The 25630-nt window shown below is 34.8% G+C and overlaps 1 protein-coding gene across 11 annotated transcripts in view; it reads left to right on the forward strand.

Annotated features, from left to right (window-relative positions):
• Nucleotides 1-25630, forward strand: part of TTC23L (tetratricopeptide repeat domain 23 like) — a 54648-nt gene that overhangs the window by 475 nt on the left and 28543 nt on the right. For 3 of the 11 annotated variants that reach the window (XR_004233536.1, XR_004233538.1, XM_031963983.1), the window contains exons 2-10: nucleotides 1-146; nucleotides 2912-2986; nucleotides 5261-5450; nucleotides 6881-7004; nucleotides 13687-13843; nucleotides 15247-15375; nucleotides 17812-17989; nucleotides 20579-20687; nucleotides 22245-22372. Coding sequence is in view for 8 of the 11 variants with exons in the window: in XM_031963983.1 (XP_031819843.1) it covers nucleotides 142-146; nucleotides 2912-2986; nucleotides 5261-5450; nucleotides 6881-7004; nucleotides 13687-13843; nucleotides 15247-15375; nucleotides 17812-17989; nucleotides 20579-20687; nucleotides 22245-22372 (1095 nt within the window). In the remaining 3 variants the exon portion in view is untranslated. The other 8 variants (XR_004233539.1, XM_031964029.1, XM_031964001.1 and 5 more) reach the window with 8 other exon arrangements.

Below are 25630 nucleotides of genomic sequence, written 5' to 3' on the forward strand. Positions count from 1 at the left end.
TGTAGTTTCCTGGAGGGATTTTCAAGGTCATTTATGATTTCATCATGCAGCATAAAAGAGACCATCATCACAACTGACGTTTCTGTAGTGCTATAAAGCCTCTTTTTTTAAACATTACACCCCATAACTCACAACAGGACTATGGGGTAGGTACTATAAGTATTATTCTTATCACCATTTTACCGGTGAGGAAACTGACACGACAGGTAAGTGTTAGAGGCAGAATTTGAACCTAGGGCTTGCTAACTTCGGATCCAGCCTACATGTTTCACTCCATTGTCCACTACTCTGTGCTGCCTCTCCCAGCTTATGGCTTCTGAGAGTTAATATTACTTCTAGTTTTATTAGAATTACTTATACCTCAAATACTTAAAATTTCCTCAGGGTGAGAGTACCTCTCACCGCTGCTGCCGCCACTTTATAACTTAGTGGTGGGCCTTCAGGGGTTGCTGTGGCCAATACATTCATCACCTAGTATCCAACCTGGTGGACCCTGGGGCAAAAAGGTTGGTTCCTGTTTGACATATGCTCATCCCTGGGTCCCTTCTTGATCTCTGTCTCTGCCTCTCTGTCTCTGTCTCTCTCATCTTGAAACTTCATGAAGAACTGGAATGGGATAGTCAAGATCATAATTATTATAGCATAATAAATTAATGAATAACTATAACAGCTCACATTTGTGTAACATAGTAAGATTTACAAATTACTTCCCTTTACTCCCCCCCTCAAAAAAAAAAAAAAAAAAAACTGAGGTAAGTAATGGAATCACAGAATTTTGATCCGGAAGGAACTTTAGAGCATCTAATCTAACTCCATTATTATTGTTGTTGTTGTTATTAATTATCCCCCTTTTGCAGATTATAAAACTGAGACTCAGAGAGGCTTGCTGTTGGTCACTTGCCCACAAAGCATTGCAACTCAAACCCAAGTCTTCACACTAAATGATAATGAGTGATGAATAGGCCAAATTTAACATTCTCGGAGGTTATGTGGGAAAAGGAAAGGCAATATGGTTTCAGTAAATGGAATGCTGGACTTGGGAGTTAGGAAGAATTGGGTTAAAATCCTACCTCTGACACACTTAAGACATTAGGTAAGTCAATTCCTCTATTATATAGATGAGTTTTTTCCCATAAGGAAGAAATCACAAATTATTAATCAAATGTCCTTGAGTGATGTTACTCAAGTAGCTGTGATTGACTTCATCCGAGTAATCAGAAGTTATTATTATTATGGTTAGAAGGCAGCGTGGCACAATGGAATGTGCACTGATCTGAAGTCAGGAGACCTGAGTTCAAATCCTGCTTTGGATACTTTCTAAATGTTGAATCATGAGCAAGGAGACCAAGCACAGGGTTCCTCACGGAACTTCAATTTCTTCATCCACAAAAGGAGGATAATACTTGTACTAACCTCCCTCCATAGGCTTATGAGAAAAGCACTCTGTCAAGCTTAATTTGATATATAAATTTGAATAATTATACTGAAATTTCATTTTTAATGTTTTAGTACCGTTTATGTTTATGTTGTGACCAATTCTCTGCACACCCCCCCACCTTTGTCAAAAAGAAAAACACTTAAATGTGACCAGGAGGATCCCTTTTTCCCAGAAGGGACTCTTCTGCTGGATTTTGCATGGTCTCATTTCATCCAGAGGTAAAACTCTGATTCATTGTCCCCCCAGCCACAGTGATAATTATGGAAAAATCTACAAAACCAAATTTAAATCTATTGCTCGTGTCTTACATGTTCAGCAGCTGGAATAGTCCTGAAAGAAAGAAAGTGTTTGTCATTGGTTCCTTTTATAGCTCACCATGTGAACAGTTCCTCCGGGATTGGAGGCCAGTTTTATCTTGAATGTCATCCCAACATTTGGTAATCAACCAGGAGTTACTGTGTCATCTCGGTGAAGTACAGATCCCACAAAGAGAGACTAGAACAAATACACCTGGTTCCATGGCAAGAGCCCCAGTTTAGTAGAGAAGGAGACAGTTTCCTTGCTTAGTCCTATTAAATAAGCAAAACACTAAGACACAATGACTAAATCTGACAGTGTAGACACCACATTCCTTATCCACCTCTCTACAGAGAAGCGTTCAGTGTTCAATGGAATTGAAATAAATAACGGAAATGAAATAAATAAGATAAAATAAAGTCCTAACTCTGCTATTTCTCTATGTGATCCTGGCCAAGTCACTTCATTTCTTTGTGACTCAGAAGAAAAATGAGTTGGACTAGATGATCTCAAGTCCTTTCAAGCTTGTAGTTCTGCTATGTTCTCCTCCCTGTTCAATTGAGTAATCAGCCACAGAAAAATAATGGATATATTTATGTATTTCAGTTTTATATAGTCTTTCTACAGTTCCAAGTCAGCCAATGCAATGGCTGGTTTGGGTATTTCCATGATTGTGGATGTTTCATGAGCTTGTAAGTATGCTGGGCTTTAACATAAAAGCTATGAAGGCTATGAATAAGAAAAAAAAATCAAAATGGATTTTAATTCAAAGGGGTTGTACCTACTAGCCTTTTAAATTTTATGTTCTTGCAAAAAGTAAACTTGAATATATATAATATTATATACACAATTATACTTAGTCAATTATATTTTAAATAATTGTAGTCACATAGCTATAGTTATATAGTATATATAATTATATATACAATTATATAGTCACATGTATAATTATATTACATATAGTGTATAGTTATATATTACATGTAATTATAGTGTTATATAAACCTTCATATATATATGAAACATATATACATACATATAAAACCTACTCTCTGTAGAGCTGCACTGTCTCTCTTTCAACTGATAATCTTCTACACTCAACAGTAAGAGAATAGAGGGGGCTTCTGCACATCTCATAACTAGATCTTTATTTTAATCAGTTGTGCTTCTCTGTAGGATGAAGATGAAATCTTGCCCTATCTACATCCCTACTGAGGTCAGCAACACAATCTGGGACTCCTGTTTCCACATGTAAGCAGAACAGACCTTTGTAGCCACAATAATTCAGGAGACATGGAATGGGACCTCCCACTCATGAAAAATCTTTGGTGAGAGTATTTTTTTATCAATAATAGATGTTATGAATCTATTTAAAGCTCTTCTATTCTTTATTCTACCTAATGAACCCCACTGGTACCAACATTAAAGTTTTGGTTGGTCCAGGTATCTGAAATTTGTGACCAAAGTAAAAACGTCAATGGAAGAACTAAATTTTCTTCACAGTAGTAATATCCTGAACCAATGTAGTACCGTGGAAAGAAAACTGACTCTGGAGTCAGGAGATCCCAGGTTCAAATGTGACTCCTGATTATTGTTACCTATGTGACCTTGGACAAGTAACTTAAATCCCTTTGGCTTCTCAGTTCCCTCATCTATAAGCTGAAGAGAGGAAGAAAGCAGGGGTTAGGGTTAGGGGGGGAAGAAGGGTGGGAGAGGGAGGATAGAGACTAGATCAAGTGGTGTCAAACACAGAACAGGGTCACTAAGCTACAGATTACATACTGACAGAAAATTGCTAATATTAATATTTATGCTTTATTATATTTTAATTTTTGTTAACTATTTACCATTTACATTTTAATCTGTTTCAGCCTACACTCAGGAGTATCATAAGCTACAATGTGGCCTTGAAGGGCCCATGTATTTAACATCCCTGTACTGACTATACTAAGATCCTACTTAAACAAAACAGTGACAAAGAAATATACCCTTAGACATCTCATTAGAGACATGCCTCCCAGCTAACTTTGAAACTTGTGATTCTTTGGCTTTCTGGTCATTCATCCATTTCCAGAGCTACCTAGCAGCCCATTATCTAGCCCACACCTCTCCACAAGAATAATATTTTACTGAATTCAAATGCTTTGCTGAAATCCAGGGGAACAACATCCTGCTTTGTTTGAGTCTAGTTATACTATGGAATAATGTTAGTATGGCACAATCTATCTATTCCCCAATGAAGCCATGCTATCTCATTATGAAAACTTATTTCCCTTTCAAAATGTTAACTGCCATATCTCTTCTCAACACAATATAAAATTTTAGCATGTATTGAAGTCAAGTTCCCGGACCTATATTTTATAGACTTTACTCACTTCCCTTCATAAAGTATTGAGACATTTGCCCTTTGGTCCTAAAGAACCATGTTATCCCATGATCTTCCAGTGATCACTGAGCATAACTCAGAAATCTGCTATATAATTTTCAGGTCTCTCTCCCCTTTTTTACTTGATTGTTTACTATATAAAACTATCTACTAGTTTCCTTCAGATTGTGGAGACAAAGTTTTTCTTTGAATTATTGGTATCTCTCTTGGTGTCCTCCAAAGTTTAGTATGGATTCTCTTTTTCTTTCCATATCAGACTTTTGGGGGTTTCCACTTGGTCAGTGGATAATATTTGTGCCCTATTCCAACTCTTATTACTATGTAGAACTTTTTTTTGGAAGCAAAGAGATTTTCAAAGGTTTTGTAGCTCATTGACCTTAAATTTCACTTCACTTAAATTCCTGCTTCCCAACTCTTAACAAACCTGACCTCAATTTATAAAAAAATATAATATTTTATGGTTGGGACACCATTGAAAATGATTTATTTTTGTTAAATATAATAACAAGTGATTATTTTATGCCAGAAACAAAAGTGCAGACCAACTAAAGGTCTATTATTGACATCATCACTTTGAAAACTCCTGGTTTAGATGAATAAACATATCAAAACCCATTGTCAAATCAACTTGTGAAGAATTTTTAATTATCTTAGCCACTGCTTCAAAATGTTTTCCCCCCAGGATTTCTTTAGACCCTTATCTTTTACCGCTAAAACAAAGAGATTATATAGTTATTTAAATGGTTCAGACCAAATGTCTTTCTTTTTACTACCCTGCTTTTAGAAGGTATACTTTTCTTTCATTTTCCCAATTTTTCCTACATTTAGATCTTTTAGCTTTCATAAAATAATAGGATTTAGAACTAGAAGGAGTTTTAAAATCTTCAACAATTGCTCATGGGGAACTATGGCCAGAGAAGGGAAGTAATTTGTTCAAGGTTACACAGCTAATAAGTATTAATGCTTTCTTCATTATATAAAATACTTCCTTAAATTAGACTACAAATTGTATTTTATGTGGCTAAATAACCCTATTTACTATGAAATGCTTTGTTCTTCAGTTTAAACAATCCAATTTATATGTAAGAGCTAAATTCTGAATCAGCATCTCCCAGAAATAAACTGTATGTTATTATTAGGGAAAAGGAAACCAGAACATTGGTTGCTGAGCAGAGGAGTGAATCAAATCCTAGTGATGAATTTGGAGATAGTGAAGACAAAGAAAATGAAACTGACAAGGTAGCAAGGAATGCAGATTATATGTCTGTTCCGAAGGAGAAATTAAACAAGTCACAGAGAAAAGCTGAGTCTCTGATTAAGGCAAAAAAGGTAAACAAAAATAAGTCTTACTATTTCATTTACATTTTAAAACTTTAGTGTAGTGTTCATAGTTATTTAATTGGGTCCATGCTATAGAATTACTGAGGATGTTTGTATTCCCCATCACCAACTCAAAAACAAATTTTGAGTTTTTTTAAATTCCTTTTAGTATTTTAATCTTTCATCTTCTCATATCTCTGTTCATATTAATTATGGTCAAGTTAGTCAAGTCAAGAAGTCAGAACCAGGGAAGTAGAGGGCAGCAGTTAGAGGTCTGGGTCTTTGATGGCTAAAGCTGAAGCTGAAGATTCCTTTAGTTACTTAGGCTCATTAGAGAACCAGTGATCTAGAAACCTAGAAATCAAGGTAGAAAAGATGAAGGACAACCAAGTGGTGGTAGGAAAGATAAGCAAGTTCTCAAATATCAGGAGATTAAGCAGAATAAAACAGGATATCACAAGGTAGGGGTGAACCTCATTTAGGGGCAGGTTTTACTTAGAGGAGCTCTTTTGAAGAGATCTTAGAGATCATTTAAGTCAACATATTCATTTTACAGATGAGGGAACCTGAGATCCAGAGGAGCAAAGTGAGTAAAGACAGAAGAAATGGACCTAGGATTTGAAATTAGATTTTCAGATTATTAGTCTAGATATTCAGCATTACCTTACACTATCTCAATATATTTTCTTGGTCAAGTATTAACAATAAATAGATCCAGATTCCCCTCAAGACAAGGTAAAGGAAAAGGGTAAATTGTTCTTGTCCTTACTTTGATCTTCTAAGATTTCACAATTTTGGGGTTGAAATCTCCAGAGTTTGACAAATATCCATATTTCATGTTGTATAATTTTGACTTTTTAAGGTAAAATATTGCCCACACAAAAACTTGGAATTTAGGATGAATTATGGGTCATTTTATTTTTATTTCATAAAGACTTTTAGTTTAGCTGAAAGAGCTTTTCCTAGCCATTTATTTAATTTGCTTATTAACTAGGTTAGCATAGCACCAAGGAAAATAGGGTCATCTTCTCTATTAAACCACTAGTACTTGAGGCAGAGACGATAAAAACATAACTTTTTATGCAGAAAGGTTTAGGTCAGTCTATGTTATAGATTGACATATACCAGATCTTCCTTCTCCTACTCCTGGTTGCTTTCAGAATACCAAGACACAGAAATATATACTGTTATATATGACTGCATTCTTCAGTCCATTTAATTTCCTTTAAAGCCATGAACCACTTGGATTGAAGGGGGAGAACAATCATTGTATTTGTTTCACAGGGGCAAAAAGCTCTTCACCTTGTCCTCACTACACAGTTAGTAGTAAAGAAGATAATTTAAGTTGAAGGTTGCCAGAAATTGAAATGAGAGGGCTGCTAAGTAGGCAATTTCCTTTTTTACAATAAACATAATAATTTCTTTTTTGCTATTTTCAGAACTGCCAGGCAAACCAGGAACTGATTCGCTGTGTTACATTTTCCCGAATTGTTTTTGGAACAGAACACTGGAGATATGCCCAAGCATTAACCAACCTGGCTTATGGATATCTGACTCTGAGAGGTAGGTATTCAATGTCATAATTGCAGTTTATAAGATGGATCAGAATGTATATGACTGATACCTGGACTGAAGGTAAACCTTCAAAGGAAGGCCAGGAGATCTGAGAAGGTCTCAGAAGGAGACAATAGGAAGAAGTCCATTAGATGACATTTGAGAGAGTTCCCATGATAAATGTAAATTTGAGTTAGGTAGTCATTTCCTTGCAGACTTGTCAATAGGTAGAAGTTTGAACAGAGTGGCAATTGGCCTCAGGGAAATATGATAGTAGATAGACACATGATTTCAGGGATGGGATTTCAATCTCTGGTAGAGGTTGGGAGAGGAAAGTTCAAGGATCATCCCAGTCACTAAAGTACTAAAGTTATAAGATGTAATTTTAGGCTTGAAACTAAAGAAACACTAGGACTAAAATAGAGCCAAGTCTCAGCTTTGGATATTCCCACCATTCATCATCTTCATTCCTATAGATGTGCTGCTGAACAAAGATAGAAAAAAAATAGTTCTAAGTCCACTACAAATTTATATTATATTATCTCAACTGGGTTCTCACTGCTGCCAGGAAACTCTAATATACTTCCTTTAGCAACTTGCTTTTCCATTCTCCACGGAAACTTTCCAAACTTTTTCATTCTTCCTCAAACTCCCATGGCTCCTCCTCCCCCAGTATCTTAGTTGAGAACCTTGTCTCATTTTTTACCAAAAAAAAAAAAAAAAAAATCAAGGCTATTCACCATGAACTCTCCCTTTCTTTCCTCTTCCTCCTCTTCCATCACTCCCATCACATCATCCCTTCTGCTAATCTCTTCTCCTTCATATGTATTATCACTTGATGAGGTAGTCTTTCTCCTTACCAAGACTAGTCCTTCTACCTCATCAAGTGATTCCATTTCATCCTGTTTCCTCCAACAGAGTGCGCCTTCTGTCATCGCCTCTTTCACTTATTTTGCTTTCCTCGTCTACTGACTCATTTCCTACTGCTTACAAACATGTCCCCTACCCTGAAAAAACCCTCACTTGACCCTTTCAATTCTATCATCCTTTTCCTCTTCTGTTCTTTGTAGCTAAACTTAAAAATATCATCTACAATCAGTGCATACACTTACATTTCACTCTTAACCCTTTGTAATTCAGCTTCTGATCTTACTATTCTACTAAAAATGCTCTCTCCAGAGTTAACAGTGATCTCTTAGTTGCCAGATCCAATGGCCTTTTCTCAATTCTCATTCTCCTTGACCTCTCCAGTTTCAGCCACCACTGATCACTTTCCTCCTTGATACTCTTTTCTCTCTTGGTTTTCTTCTTACTTATCTTATTGCTGCTTCTCTGTATCCTTTGCAACATCCCCCCCCCCCCCCCCTCCCCGATCATACCCTTTAACTATAGTGTCCCTCAGGATTCTGTCCTGGGCCCTCTTCTCTCCTTTTCTTTTTTCCTCTTCACTTCTCTTCTCCTTTTATACTACTTCACTTGGTCATTGCATCAGCTCCCATAATTTAATTATCATATCTATGCTAATAATTCTCAGTTCTACCTATTCCTCCCCAAATTCTCTGCTGATGTCAAGTCTGACATCTCGAACTACCTTTCAGATATCTTGAACTGGTTATCTAGTATACATCTTAAACTCAATATGTCCAAAAAAGAACTCATTATCTTTTCCTCAAACCCTCCCCCATTCCTACCTTCCCTTTTATTGTTGAGGGCAACACCATCTTCCTAGTCCCTCAGACTCACAACCCTAGGAGTCATCCTGGATTCCCCTCTCATATTTTCTCACTCACTCCCATTCACACACTATTGCCAAGGCACCTGTGATTTTCACTTTTGCAGCATTTTTCAAATATACATCCTTCCCTCTTCTAACATTGTCATCACTCTAGTATACCTTTTATGTGTAAATCACATACCCATTTCGACCTTATCTTGGTATGGGGCATCTTTTTGGTCAACGCCTAATTTCTGCCATAACTATTTTTCAATTTTCCCAGCAATTTTTGTCAAATAGTGACAGTATCCTAGAAAATTGGATTTTATCAAACACTAGATTACTATTGTCATTAACTATGGTGTCTTGTGTACCTAATCTATTCCACTGATCTCCACTACTCTATTTCTTAGTTAGTAACAAATAGTTTTGATGAGAGTTGCTTTATATAATATGTTTTGAAGTCTGGTATGACTAAGCCACTTTCCTTTGCATTTTTAAAATTAATTTTGAGATTCTTGACCTTTTGCTCTTCCAGATGAATTTTTCTAGCTCTACAAAGTAATTGTTTTAGCAGCTTACTATGGCCCTGAATAAGTAGATTAAGTTAGGTAGAACTGTTACTTTTATTATGTTAGCATGGCCTATCCATGAACAATTGATATTTTTCCAATTGTTTAGATCTAACTTTATTTGTGTGAAAAGTATTTTGTAACTATGTTCATAGTTGTTGGCTTTGTCTTGGCAGATAGACTCTCAAATATTTTATATTGTCTGTAATTATTTTAAATGGGATTTCTCTTTCTACCTCTTGTTGCTGGGCTTTGTTGATAACATATAGAAATGCTGATAATTTATGTGGGTTTATTTTATATATTGCAACTTTGTTAAAAATTGTTGTTTCTAGTAGTTTTTTAGTTGATTCTCTAGGATTCCCTAAATATGCCATCATATCATCTGCAAAAATTGTTTCCTCAATTCTTACTCTAATTCCTTCAATTTCTTTCTTCTCATATTGCTAAAGCTAACATTTCTAGCACAATATTGAATAGTAGTGGTATAATGGGCAACATTATTTAACCCTTGATCTTATTGGGAATGCTTCTAGCTTGTGGAATGATAATACTAAAAGAAAGAATGATATTTTGGTGACATGCTTCTGAGTCTTTTGACTCTAAAGTTCAGGGCACTTTTCTAAACTCTAAGTGGAATATGCTCACTATTTAGTGGTAAGAATGCCCAGGTAATGGCATCCTGTTGAATACGGCAGAATTTTCAGACTAGAAAAGGATTCTTTTGTGGGAGGGGCATCCAAAACAGAATTTTCTTTTTCCTTTGAAACATTGTGTTGGAAATATTCATGAGCATTTGTAAGTTGTTCTGAGGATTTTTTACAGCCTCTCCTCAACTTCCCAACTGTTGGAAGAAGTTGATAAGGTAGAAAGAGAAAGAAAACTGGGAGAAATAAAGAAGGGAAAATTGATTTCTTTGATATATTTAAATATATTTTTAACCCTTAAAAATGCATAAACCATGAACATGTGAAACAATGCTGCCATCTAGGGTTAGGTTGTCTTGCTTTCATTCTACTTCATTGCTAAATAGAGAAAACTTGAAAGGAAAGCCACATTTATAATCTTTTGCTTGGTAAAGTCAATGACTTAGTAAAGCAAGTATTTTTCGAGTATTTAGAGTATTGTGAACCCTATATATACTATACTAAAGAATAGTGTACAATACATAAGGAATATAAGAAATGATCCAGCTTTAATAGAACTTATGTTCTGGTTGGTTTAACATGAAAACATGAAAAATGTAATTGGCAAATTATAGAATCTCCAAGTTGGAAAGCAGTTTTCTAATCTACCTCTTTAGCTACTGCTTGGATCCTCTCCTAGTCTCCCCAGGTGAGTGGTCATCTAATGTCTGCTTAACATCATCTATTATGGATAGTTCACTACATTATGAGGTGGTATGGTCACTTATTCCATTATTGGACAATAATTGTTGAACAGCTCTTCCTTATATGAAGTTATAATCTGCCTCTCTTGCAATCATTGGTCCTTTATTTTTCTCTGGAGTAAACATATAATCTGATATATAAGAAATGATTGTCTATCTGAAGGAAGTATTTAAATATATATATATATATATATATACTTTGCAGATTCTGTATATTGGTAAACAATCCCACCTAATGTTTGGTACTTGGCTAACTTTAATATTTTGCTGGATCTAAGATCTCACTTGATGGTAGGTACAGATTATCACTCATTTTCATCTGCTTATTATCCTCCCAATTTTATCCTTAAATACACTCCATTTGAACTGGTTTCTTGTAATGTTTCTCACCACATTTTCAGTCATCTTGTTTTTCTTTCTCTCTTTTCTCATTTTAATAAAATAATTTATCAGTCACAATCATTCAACATAAAATTTTATAAATGAATTGATATTCTAAACCCGTGTTATTGCCTTTGACTACCATGGCTCTTTGATTGGCAAGGAAACGTCATGTGTTTCTGGCTGATTTAATATCTTTATGAAATTATGATTGTGTTATTGATTCTTTTAGCCATTTCCCATCTTTCAGTGTCAAGAGCTCGTTTAAGTTAGTCAAGTTAGTTGTTTTGATTGCATGTCATATCTTCATATTTATATTCTTATTTAGTAGAGCAAGGGATAGTTCACCATCAGATCTTTGGAGAAGAGAGGAAATTGATAACCATACAAGAAATAGGGAACATTATGAAATGCAAAAAGGATAATTTTGATTACATTAAATTTATAGGGTTTTTTTTTGCATAAACTAAACTACTTCAGACAAGTTTAGGGAGGAAACAGAAAATGCTGGGAAACAATTTTTACAGCTAGTGTTTCAGATAAAGGCCTCATTTCTAAAATTTATAGAGAACTGAGCCATTTATAAGGATCATTCCCCTGATTGATGAATGGTTAAAGGATTTGAACAGACAATTTTCAGATAAAGAAATTAAAGCCATCTATAGTCACATAAAAAGTCCTAAATTACTACTGATTAAAAAATGCAAATTAAAACAACTTTCAGGTACCACCTCACATCTATTCAGATTAGCTAAAATGACAGAAAAAGATAATGATAAATATTGGAGAGGGTTGCAGGAAAATTAGGACACTAATGCATTGTTTAATGCATTGTTGGTAGAATTGTAAACTTATCTAGCCATTTTGGAGAGCAATTTGGAACTATAACCACAGGGCTATCAAACTGTACAGACCTTTTGGAATACCACTACTAGACCTGTATCCTATAGATATCATAAAAGAGGGAGAAGGACCCGATGTACAAAAATATTTTGTAACAACTCTTGTTATGGTGGCAAAGAATAGGAAATTAACTGGATACACAGCAATTGTGGAATAAATTATGGTATGTGAATGTAATGGAATTATACTGTTGTTCTATAAGAAATGATGAACAAGCTGATTTCAGAAAAGACTGGAGTTACATGAACTGATACTGAGTGAAGTAAACAGGACCAGGAAAACATTGTACATAGTCCAGCAAGTTTGTGTGATGGTCAACTATGATAGATTTAGCTCTTCTCAGCAATACAGTGATTCAAGACAATCTCAATAGATTTGGGATGGAAAATGCCATCTGCATCCAGAGAAAAAACTATGGAGATTAAATGCAGATTGAAGCATACTATTTTCATCATTTCTGTTGTTTTTTCTTCCTCATGTATTTTTCCCTTTTGTTCCAAGTTTTGCCCCCAACAAGACTCATATGGAAACATCAAAAATGATTGTACACATATAACCTATCTCAGATTACCAAGAGGGAGGAAGGAAAAAAATTTGGAACTCAAAATCTTATAAAAATGAATGTTAAAAACTATCTTTAAATGAAATTGGAAAAATAAGATGCTATTAAAATTAAAACAAAACCTGGCCTTTCTATTCCTCACACATGTCATTCTATTTCTTGTTTCTGTGTACTTTGATTGACCTTCATACTCCATTGCTTAGAATCAAAATTCTTAAACTCTGATTTCACAACCCCAGATAGAGTCTCATAACTAAATGGGGGGGGGGGTTATGATATTATGATTTATTATTAGTAAATGTTTAATTTATATACCTATTTTATATACCTATATATCTGAGGTCATATTTCATTAGAATTCCACCCACAACAATGGGTGGGAGAAGAAAGGACACTTTTGATGTGTTACTACATATATCTGTTAGTTCTCTGTATGTTAAGGACTAGCAGATATAGATGATGTTTTAATAATTAGTAAGAAAATAACTACTTTTTAAAGAAACCCAGAGTTTGGAAGAGAACATTTTGAAAAATGAAAGTTTGGAAATGTTTCCAATGTTAGGTGATTTTTGTTGTCAAAAATGGTGTGTCACCAGTGAAAACTCTCATATTTGCCTTCTCTAAAAAAACTTGGGGAAAGAATTTTCTGACCTGCTTAAAAATCTTCCAAATGAAGAATTGCAATAGGTTTTGAAAAACTCTGTCAAAAACATAAAATGAAACATTTTCAAGTTAGTTTATAATAATTGATTACAAAGATAGAAATTGGCTAGCCATGTTTGCATAATTCCTAGACAAGATTGAAATATAAGTATCATGATTTAATCATTTAATATAATTTAATAATCATCAGTAATAACATACTTCTATTTGGAGCTATTTTTCTTATGAGGTATATTTTTCCACCATGATAACCAAGTATTGAAATAAATTGAAGTTAGTGGAATAATACAAGCATATAATTTATAACTATGTTACATTGGGGAAGGTGCTTAAAAATGTTTACTGATAATTATGTGTAATCTAAAATGTTTGGAGACCACTGTTTTATGCCTTATTGTTACTGTTGCCTCTTCTCTTACTCTTATAAATGGAATTCTTTTTTAATTGAAGAATATTCTTGGTTTTCTACTCTTTCCCTTGTTTTCTCTCACCTACTCTTACTCTAGAACTCCCTGTTCAGGCCAAGCAACATGCTGAGTCTGCAAAGAATTCCCTACTGACCTGGAAGGGCTCAGCAATCTCAGATTTGGATAAGAAAGAGATCCTTGGCACATTGGTGACATTATACTATACTTTGGGAATGTCGGACCTTATGCAGAACCAATATCCTTTCATTTCTAATAATGTTCTTAGAATTCAGCTGGGGGATAATGGTATCAAATCAATCACTTTATTTCTGTGAGGGTTTTATTTTCAGTTGTTTCCTCTGAGAACTGCAGATCCAGAAGAGGACAAGGGGACATGGTGGGAAGAGACAAATGGGAGTTTGAATCTCAAAGTATTCTAGTTTTGATCCAAGACATCAATTTTCTTCAATTTTTGCATTGCTTTCTCCATCCCAGAATCATTAGAATTAAGGACCAGTCACCAAATTAAAGTTTTGTGTCAAGTTGTTACCAAGATGAGTCCTTCCCAAGTATATTTGCTGCTATGATGTCCTTCCAAATCAAAGAGCCCCACATGGAGTGAAGATTAACTTTGACACTGGTTTAGGAAGGATTGATGGGGGGGTGGGTTGTCATTTAAGGGAAGCTTGTTTATCATGATGATATCTGTATTTAGGAAGGATTGATTGGGGGTAGATTGTCATTTAAGGGAAGCTTGATTATCATGATGATATCTGTATATATGCATATGTATATGCACACACATGTATGTGTGTGTGTATTTTTTGGTAAATTTATCCCTAATATTGACTTTGAAGCCAGAGTTTTAAAAAAGCCAAGTCACTTTATACTCAACAAAATTCCTGCCTCTTTCCTCCAAGTGCTGGTGACTGGAACTACTATTTAATGTCACAACACTTGCTGGGGACATGAAATATTTGAGATAATACTGAATTTTGTAATTCTGAGTCCATGTACTTTATTACCATTCTTTGGTCCCCAGGTCATAATTTCAAACATGTACACTGTAAACAACTCTACTCATATTAAATGTGCAACCTTCCATGGTATCTTCAACACAGGATCTTTAAAAGGCAGAAAAAAGAAATGAAGAAAATAAAAGAATATTTGGGATTTTTTTTTGGGGGGGGGAGAGATTTTTTTCTTCTACCACCTCCAACAACCCAAAATACTAAAAGTATTTGATAGAAATTAAATTCTTTTTTACTTAGAGCTTACTTAGAATCTATAAGAATTTTATTCACCAACTTTAGATCCCTTTTCTTTATAGTTCATAGAAACAAATTTAGGAGTAATAAACATTTGTCAGTATATAGTGTAATATCCTTTAAAGGAAACATAAGTAGATTTTTTCCCTTAAAGTTTATGATTTCCTTTCACTCTCCTCTAAGCTCCTACCTGCTAATGCCTGTTTTAGGTAGCCATCAAAGGAAGCCCAATGCCTTTGCCTACTAAAGATTTCTTCCTTAAGAATGGAGAATGGAGAGGCCTAGGAAGTGGTCATTTTCAAAATTTTCCCTGTTGACCCAATAGACAACTGAAGCATTTTGTTTGCTTCTCAAATGTTCTTATTCTTTTAATTTTCCTCAACTGTTGCACTGGTAAGGAAGCTTATTACAATCTTCAGAAATCTGAGAAGAGCATGGAGGAACTGTGGGAATGTCATGATGGAGCCACAGTTAGAGATTTAAAAGTCTCTGAGAAAGATCTTATAATTGCTTTGGGCAGGTAAACACTAGATTTAGAGAAATCTGGGGGTTTTGGTTGGGGGCCCATATTGTACATAATCATTCCATGCTATCTTCATGTAGCAAAAATAAAACATCTCCTATAATAAATTAAGAAAACTAATAACTCAGACTTTTTTCTAAATTATCTTTCTCTTTTGTTGTTAAATTAATACTAATAGATGAGGAAAGAACATTATTATAGTCAGATGGTTTAGATCTAGAAGGGACTTTGCAGGTTACAATTGGACCTGCTTATTTTTATGATCTGAGGTTTAAAGAGATGGATTGGCCAAGGTCATAAAGCTCCAAAATGACAGAGGCAAGATTTGAACTCAAGTCCCTAATTTCCAGTGATTTTTCTATCATTCTGTTGCTAGATACCATACCCTTCCCCCCCCCAATGCATTTAATTAAGATGGAAGCTAATATACCTTATTATTCAATTTAAGCTAGGTTAAGTTTGCATATAGCTTAGTTCCTAGAACACTGGCCCTGGAATCAGGAACATCTGAGCTCAAATCTGGCCTCAGATACTTATTAGCTGTGTGACCTTGGGCAAGTCACTTAACCCAAAATAATCCCCTCAAAAAAGAAAAAGAAAATGCAAATCATGGAATAGTATGAAGGGACAAGTGGGGCCCCAGTACAGTTGAATGAGGAGATTCTTTTGACATTTATAGGTTATTCTCAAAGAGAACAAGACCAACCAGTCTGTCAGATAAAAAGAAGAGTATTCCCTCTATCCCTGGATTTTTCATTTTCAAATGCTTTCATCAGATCTGTTTCCCAAAGTCTTAAGGTACTTGTAACAGAAAGCAAATGAATGAGTAGAAAATAAAATAAATGCAGCATCTCTACCTATTCTCTCCAGGCAAGAAGAAACTAAGGAGAGCCGAATCAGCTGGGAAATTTTAGAAGCACTCAAATGCTCAGAACTAAATTAAACTGAGCCCAGAAGTTGCCTAAATTTGTCTGCTGTACATACGCTATTGTTACACAGGAAAACTAATAGAATGATCTACTAACAAAAATGATATGGGCTATTTTTTACTCCCTTTTTAAAAAATAGGTAAAAGAATCTCTACTCATTTGTGAGACTTGATTATAAGTTTCTGTCTATCTAGGTAGCCTTTAATTTGCAGTAAAATCTCCTCATGAACCTTTGTAAACCAACAACATATCTTAATTTAAATATGGATTTAGAGCTGGAACAAGGCAAGTGTTTTCTTCAGGAAGGTTTAAAATTATATCCCATTATATAATGTTGTTCCATTCTAATCATGTCGTACTTTTTGTATCCCATTTGGGGTTTTCTTGGCAAAGCTACTTGGGTGGTTTGTCATTTCCTCTAGCTTAATTGACAGTTGAGGAAACTAAGGCAAACCAGGGTTAAGTGACTTGCCTAGGATCACACAACTAGTAAGTGTCTGAGGTTGGATTTGAACTCTGGGACTGTACCATCTAGCTATTATTATTAATTACTGAATGAAGGCTTTGGGCCTATCCTGTATTATATGATATACTTGTGAATAGAATTTTGTAAAGTTCAGTGGATTTGATGTTGTAGAAGATAATTTAGTTTCCTAAATCTTCCAGTTTCTAAGTGTGTGATATTGGACAAATCAGCTAATTTTACCTGTGTCAATTTCCTTATCTATAAAATGAGAGAGTTAGGCTCTAAATGTTCTCTAAGACTGCCCAACCTCTGAAACCTAAAAAGCCTTAGCCACATTTGTTTTCAAAAATGTTATCAAAGGACCTTTGATGATATGCTTCCTTGCCACCATCCTCATGTGTTTTAGGCATTTAAGTACTTTGTCTACCAGTAGTCACACTTTCAGTGGAATAAAATTAAAAAATCAAATGTGATAATTAAATTGCTTTTAAAACTTAAAGAGTTATATAAATGCTAGCTATAGTCATAATAGTGGTAAGAAGGTGGTAAGCTCCTCAATGATTGGGACTGCTTTAAGTCTTAGTGCCTGGGAAGAGGAAGAGGGTCTTATACATTAATAAATGCTTAATAAATATATGCCAATGAATAAATAAATAGGCATTGAATTGAGTGGAACAGTTAAATTATGAGAGCTATTTTAGTCTTTCTCTTGGCCAAGCTGAGCAGTGCACCCTGGCAAGGCTCATTGTAGGGGTAACTTGTACTTCCTATATATTTGTTATGCTGGAGAAAATACTATAGTTCCCATTGACTAAGGTCTAAGGCCCAGAGTACAACAAATAGTTGAGCAATAATGCTTCTGTGTCATGAGTAATTTATCAATGGTAATTGTACCTCTGTATACAACTTTTCAGCCTTTCTCTATTCTCTTTGGTGAGTCTGACAAAGGCCATAAACTCTGGACAAATGTAGGACTATTACTTCCCATGGAACTTCTTAATTTGTGGCATGTGTCTTCCCCCTCTATTGTCTGGGCAGGGCTGCTTTGCAACTTCACCGATTGAACTTGTCTGTGAATTACTTTGAAAAAGCAATCACCCATGTTATCTCATCCAAGGGTGATTCCGCATCAGAACTGATCAGCCTGTATCAGGAAGCTGCACAGGTTGAACAGCTCAGGAAAAACCATGACCGAGCTATAGAACACTTGCTGCAGGTAAGTGAATTAGTTACAACACTAGGTTCTTACCACTTGGCCTTCACACTAAGAAAGCTTGAGATCTCTACACAAAAACACAAGGGTAGAATTGTCTTTATTCTGATAATATGATAAGTCCCAAATCTGAATTTTCTTTATTCTGATATTCTTATTCTGATTAAGTCCAAAGCCTGCCAAGAAGGGATCCTTCCATCAACTTCTCTTTGATTAACTGAATTGAGTGGATGGTTTCAGGATGAAGCCTAGTGTGAAAATGCTACCTGAGCAGATTCAGTCCAATTGTAGAGTCAATGATTTTAGACATCAAAAGGACATCAGATATTATCTAGTTACAACCTTCATCTCACAGATGAAGAAATGAAGGCCCAGAGGAGTTAAATGATTTATCGAAGACTACAATAGGTGGTGTTGGGGACAGGATTTAATCCAGGTCTCATGATTATAGAATCACAACTCCAAATGAGATAATTTCTATAAAAGTATACAGCATAACATGTTGTTCAGTCATGTCTGACTATGGACTCTATTCTCTGTGGGTTTTATTGGCAAAGATACTAGAGTGGAAATAGGGCAGAAGTTAAATGACTTAAAAGCTAGTAAGTATCTGAGGTAAAATTTGAAATCTAGTGTTATCTAATTTGATCACATTCCAGAAAGAAAAAAACCTTGGAAAGAATAGAGACTTCCCCATGAAAAAAATTTAGGAACTTTTATATATTTACTACCTGGAAAGCAGCCAGGTAGATTACATTTAGCTTTTCCCCTCAGATTCCCTAGTACTTTTACAGGGATAGAGTTGTTTCAATCATGTCTGACTCTTCATGACTCATTCAGGATTTTCTTGGCAGAGATACTGAAGGTAGTGTACCATTTTCCTTTTCTGGTTCATTTTACAGATGAAAAAACTGAGGCAAACAGGATCAAGTAACTTGTCCAGGGTCACAGAACTTGTTAAATACCTGTCGCTATATTTAAATTCAGGAAGATGAGTTTTCCTTAGCTTCTGGTGCTAACTGTGCCACCTAACTGCAGTTTTTAGGCAGTTTCTGGGGATTTCTAAGCTTTCTGTAAATGGCACTAGTCCCCACTGATGATGTTCCCACAACTGTAGGAGGGTAGGTTCCCTGCTCTCCAGTTCTATTTACCTAATAATAAGCCAGTTTTTACACAGAAATATTTAGTTCAAAAGGTATGATAAAAAACATTCAAACTAATTATCCCAACACATGAGAAGCATAATCCTTCTTTAACATCACTACCACTACCACCACCACCATCACCTTATTTTCTGGAAAGAAGAAGAGGATTAATTCATAGTTTGTATATATATATATATGCATATATATGTGTATATTACACATATACACACATATAGATAAAATGTCATCTTTATTTACATTTTATGCCAATCTATTCTGAAATTGTGTTCCATTGATCTTTGGTAGGCCCCTTCAGAGAGAGGAAAGGGGTTAGTATTAAGGCACTATGCTAAGCACTTTACAAATATTATTTCATTTGATCTTCACAAAGTCCTAGGTGGTTAGGTGTTGTAATTATTTACATAATTTTAGATGAGGAAGTTAAATAACTTGCCCAAGAGTCACCTAGCTAATAATAAGTGTCTGAGCTCAGATTTTCCTGAATTCCAGACTCAGTGCTCTTAACCATTTAACTGCCTCTCACTCATCTCATGACACTAATATTTGTAATAAGATAATGCCGATTTTCTTGAGTCTGGCACCAATTCATGATTTAATAAAGGAGACAGACTCTCATTGGTGCTTTATCACCAATTCAGAAAAGGATTTCTGTGCTTCCTTCCTTTTTTTTTTTTTGATGATGGCAAATGTGAACATGTGGGAAATATATTATCCTTGGCTGAGAACTTTTTGGCTAATAAAATAGCTTATGGTCCAAAAAAGTTCTTGTGTAATTAAAATCAGTCAATTTACAATGATTTAATGATTGCCTATTATATATATGAGAACAACAGTTAACAGCATTCCTTGAGTGTAGTAGGCATTCAGTAGATAATTGGTTGAATGAATGAATGCTCCTTATCCTTAGACTTTGTGAGCCTAAGGGCAATAGTACCTCATAGTCTCAAGCAGTTACAAACTTACCTGGGAATTTAAACAAGCACATGAAAATAACTAGAGGGCATTGAGAAGCATTGAGCAGGGAAAACTTACCCATTACAGTTATTAGAACATCATTAATAGAAGACTAATGCCATTTGCAGAAAGCTTAGAAACACAGAGAAGCCACATAGCAGTGAATACAATTGGAATTCAGTGAATGGAGAAATCATTGTGGTATTTTTAATAGCCAAAAAACAAAAACAAAAATTAAACTAATAGATTTAGGTTGCTTTTCATTATGGGTGTGTTTGGATTAGGTGGTTTACCTTTTTCTTTAATCCTTCAAACTATTTCTTTGTTGTCCTTAGTGTGATCAGTTAAGTCAAAAGTCTAGACTTTATTGTTATTACAGATTTTATTACAATTTAAAAAAATTAATATGGAAACATTATTACTTGGGTGCTTTCCTTTAAATAATAAGTTAATATATGTATTTTTATTCCAGGCTCATTCTATCTGCGTGGCTTCTTACAAAGAACTCAGTGCTGAAGCTGCTAAGACAGGGTTCTTGCTAGCTAAAGCTTATGCCACATCTGGAGAACCACAACACAGGGGTATGTAGGTGAGATGGGTTTATATTTAGCATAATTCTCCAAATATAACACATCCATTAAAGTAAGAGGACAATATTCACCTTTTGGAAAAGTTCCTTCTTATAAGCATGTGTGCATTATATTTGGTTACAAATAATATTTAAAATAGAATAAGAATAAAGGTTTAGACAGATATTATTGTATCTAAACAACATTTTCCAAGGAAACCGGATGAAATATCATTTGAGAAGAAAAGCCGTAAGTAGTTGAATTTAAGCATATTTTAAAATTACTCAAATCTAGAACTTGAAAAAAATTGTTGCCAATTTTATGTTACTGAAACACCATAAGCACCATGTATTCAGAAACAGTAATAAGGACATTTGGGTAGTGCATACTTTGCAAGCAAAAAAAAAAGTGTATGGCAGTGAAAAATCACTGTAGGTATTAATTACTCCTTATATTCTAATTTTTTGATTTCTATTCCTTTCATTTTCTTTGGCATTCAACAAAACATTCACCAAAATAATCAGATTGTCAATGGGAGGTAATTTAGTTCTGCACAACTATGAATTTTATATTGGAGGAGAGTAGGTCAAGGAGTTTGGTGACAAAAATTAAAAATAACTTGTATGCCCCTACACTGTAAAACTAATCCAAGGTGTTTGCCAATAGTATCATTTTGAAATGGGAGAGGGAATACACTTGTAGTAATTGAACTCCACCTGGACTTGTATTAAAAAAAAAAACAAAAAAAAAACTATAAGATATTAGACTTTGTGAAGAATGTACTTTTTTTTTTCCCCTGAGGCAATTGGGATTAAGTGACTTGCCCCAGGGTCACACGGCTAGGAAGTGTTATGGTCTGAGGTCACATTTGAACTCGGGTCCTCCTGACTCAGCACCGATGCTCTATCCATAGCACCACCTAGCTGCCCCAAGAATGAACTTTTTAAGGCAATGTAAGAGATATCTTTATATTTTCACTATAATTTATTTTAGTAAATATACTTGAGGATGGGAAAGTAAAGGAAATGTTTCACCCCATGAAACTTAACTAAGTTAACTAAGTTTTCCAGTGAATCCACCCTTTTTTCCTTCACTTTTATGCACATATACTATTATGTGCTATGTTAACTTAGGTTTGTGTTGTGTTTACTGTCTTTATTATTCTGTGAAACTTAGTGTATTTATGAATACTATTCATTTGTGTCTAGATTTTTTTAAAAGAATGAAAAAGTTCATTTCTGTAGAATTAGATAATTATAATTTTTCACATAATGAAAATTTGGTTGGGTAATTTTATTTTAGGTTTAAACTTAAGCCAGAATTGTCCCTTTACAATAATTCTAGATGATGATTTAATTTCTTTGATACTTGATGTTAACTTTACTTAAAGGATTAACTTTTGACAATTAACCTTGACAATTAAGGATTCCATATACTTGTGTTCTGATGGATCTCTGGATTATGAGAATCCCCATGCATGAGTTTTCCTTATAGTAAAACTCTGATGTGTCATGGTCTCTTGAAAACTTGAGTGAAATCTTCCCAAACAATTACTCCATTTCTTTTCAGATGCTGCTGAACTATATTTTACAAGCAGTCTCAAGGCATACCAAGCTGCACTGGGCCCAGATAATTATCACACAATGTGTGCCACTGAGGAATTCAGCAAATGGCTTCTCCAAATTGGAGAAAAACAGGTAAGTATGAAAAAGTAGTTACAGGTTTTGCTCTCCCTAGGATTCCAGAATCTTAAAGGTGGAAGGGAGTGGTGGTATGGTAATGGTGGGTAGAGGAAAGGGGGAGAACTTTTTAATTATTTATCACCATTAATCCACTTCAGTTACAGCAACAAATTCAATAACCTAGAGTTGAAATGGACTCTCTTTTAAAATGCAAATATCTCTGGGAGAGTTGATTCAGACTATTATAAGTCATCTCTCCATTTTAGTTAAAGCCCTGTATCTCTCCCAACAGTTAACCCGTCCCAAGAGAAGAGCAGTTGGACTGAGGAGTGGGGCCAATAAAGGAAGGAGGCCCAAGTAATTTCCAAGTGTGGGGTGATTCTGGACAGGCAGAGGAAGCTTGACTGGGGTCTCTAGGAATTTTAGAAGGCTAAAAAGACAGCTTCAATGCATTGGGTACCTGAGAGACAGAGGAGAGAGAATGAAGATGGGAGAGAGGCATAGAAAGCAAAGTGACCAAGGATCTACCTCATGTGTTTTTCTTGTTTGAGCTGGAAGCAATCAAATTAGTAAGGAAGCATACAGTCGTACAAACAAAAATTCTTCATTTTCCAGTAAATCCTTCTCCATCATCTTCAGAGCTCTTTTTTGGGTGGAGATAAGTCTTTTCAGTAAGAAGCTATTTTTTGGAAGTTTTCTCTAAATTCTAACCAGGGCAAAAATCATGAACTACAGTAGCCTTTAGTGTCAAGTGGAATTAATAGCATAACTTAGCATAGAAGTACTATGGGATATTTTTCAAGTGGATAAAGGAATTAGAAAAGTATCCTTGGTACCCTTCCATGAATAAAAGATAGAATGGTAACTTTTGCTGTTATTAAAATCTCTACTATAAAACAGTGATTATAATTTGTAATAAGTGCCACATGATTTTTCACATGCGTATTTAAAAATTCATCGGGCAATTTTGACTTTTAAGATTTCAAATGTTATCAGCTAAGGTTTAATAATTAAGGAGAAGAATATAAGGCATCTGTCAGTGACATAGCAAACATGTTTGGTGGCACACCTGTTTTACATTTTGAAATTAATAACCCATAGGGTCACTGAACAGAATTTTATCTGTGGCTATATTAAGGAATTTTTTATGATTACAATATGCTTGAGAGATTTTTTTAAAAAAAGGTTTCATTTTGCTTCTACCAAGTCAAATATCTTTTTAAAAAAATTTAACCAATAGAAGAATATTTGCATTCTCTTCACCTTACAGGCAACTGTATGAAGGTGTGGTCTGTTGTAGAGATTTATTTGCAGAAGCCTTCCTATTTCCATCTACTGTTTCTGTTCAATAGAATGCAAGTTCTATGAAGGCAGGGATCATTTAAAAAAAATCTTTATATTCTCAGTGGATGAATTCTTTACAATATAATCACTTGATTAATGGTTTTTAATTAAATTGAAAGATATATATCAAAACCTATAAAGATCATTTTATCAAGATTTTATAAAGATGAGAAAAGTGGCAAAATGGATCATCTGTCATTGATGTTTCCTTAGCCTTTTGTTTTTGACCATAGTTTTTTTTTTTTACACCCCCCCCCCTTCTAACTCCCCTTCTATTCCTGTTATCTTCCCCTTATAAAAATGTTCCTCAGTGCTTTCAAGAGAATGCCACCTCTCCTATGAATTTCCTTGTTATTTTACTTGGTCTGATACAATTGCTCTTCCTTATCCATTTTTTTTCAAGGTATTATTTTCTTCAGTATGTTTTTGTTTCTCAAACATCCAACCTGTTGACTTATTTTTCAAGAATTTCTTGCATCATTCTCATTTCTCTTTCCTATTTTTCCTCTATCTCTCTTACTCTTCCATGGCCTGAGACCAATTCATATTTTTCATAGAGGATTTGGATGTAGGAATTTTGACTTTGTTATCTTCTGAGTGTGTGTTTTGATCTTCTTTGTCACCACAGTAACTTTCTCTGGTCAGAATCTTTTTCTGTTGTTTATTTTACAAACCTATAACTTGAATTTTAATTCTTTGTTAAAGTAAGGCTCTGCTTCCAGGATGGAAGGTACACTGTCCCAAGCTTTTATGGATTTTGTGCAGCTATTTTTAGAGATACTTCTAGGGACCTGTAAGTTTTCAGTTTCTCTAAAGTGGTATGATTTAAGGAGAAGTGTCTTTATTACTTTTCTGGCATGTGCTCTGGTCTTCGAGTAACCACAAGTACTCTTTTCTGTCCTGGAACTGTGTGGAGAGTGTCTGCTCTACTGTGGTTTTAAGCTCTGGTGTGCTAGTGCTGCTGCTTGCCCTAGGACTGCCACCAAGGACAACCTAGGTCTAAATATGGACAAAGCCACAAGAGTCTGCCTCAGTGCCAGCACAGAGACCCTCTGTAATCTCCTTCTGATCAGTTTTTTTTGACCCTGTTATCATTGTGTGGCCTGGAAGCTTTGGAAGACACCATTGCTGCTACTGATTCAATGGCTCCCAAAGCCTGTTTCTGATTTGCTGGGGTTGTGCTCCATGCTTACTCTGGTGTCTGCTAATCTTCTGAATTGTCCTGGGCTGGAAAATTATTTCATTCCATCTTTTGGTGGGTTCTAATGCTCTAGAATTTGTTTGGAGTTAAGTTTGGAGGAGAGCTCAGGCAAGTCCCTATCTGCCATCTTGGCTCTGCCTCCTTTATCTAATCTTCTTTAATGCTAGTTCAGCTTCTTTCTCTGATATATGAGTGACTGAGATTTTAGACTTTAAATGGCATGGTTTCTTTGTTACTAAAAATGTTTCACTATAAAATCATTGAACAATTTATTTTTTTTCTATTGTCTTCTTCCTGATTTATCAATGTTTTGGGGATGATATATGACTCATTTGGATCTTATAGTCTTCGAACATGAAACATTTGATGGTTTTGACATGTTTGTTTGTTTTTTTATGAAGTAATACGTTAGTATTTTCTGCCATGCTTTATATTGTTTTTTACAAATGAGATATATTCCTCCCTTCCCTTCTCCCCCAAACTAGCATAGCCTTTGGCTTCCTTATCTCTCTAGAAAGAAGATAAAATGTTTGCTAATATTAAACTTTTACAGGAAAATAGTAGTAATCATATAAATAAATTTGCTTTTTTTTCCCTATAGAATTATATAAACAATCTTCTCCTTTTTTAGCCTTTGTCTTAATTTGCTATTCATTTTGGTCTTTATTGTAACAAGTGATTATTCTGACAATATACAGATGCTTATTCTAATCTGATTTCTTCATTAA

The sequence above is a fragment of the Sarcophilus harrisii genome, chromosome 1, assembly GCF_902635505.1.
Source record: "Sarcophilus harrisii chromosome 1, mSarHar1.11, whole genome shotgun sequence".
Taxonomy (NCBI): Eukaryota; Metazoa; Chordata; class Mammalia; order Dasyuromorphia; family Dasyuridae; genus Sarcophilus; species Sarcophilus harrisii.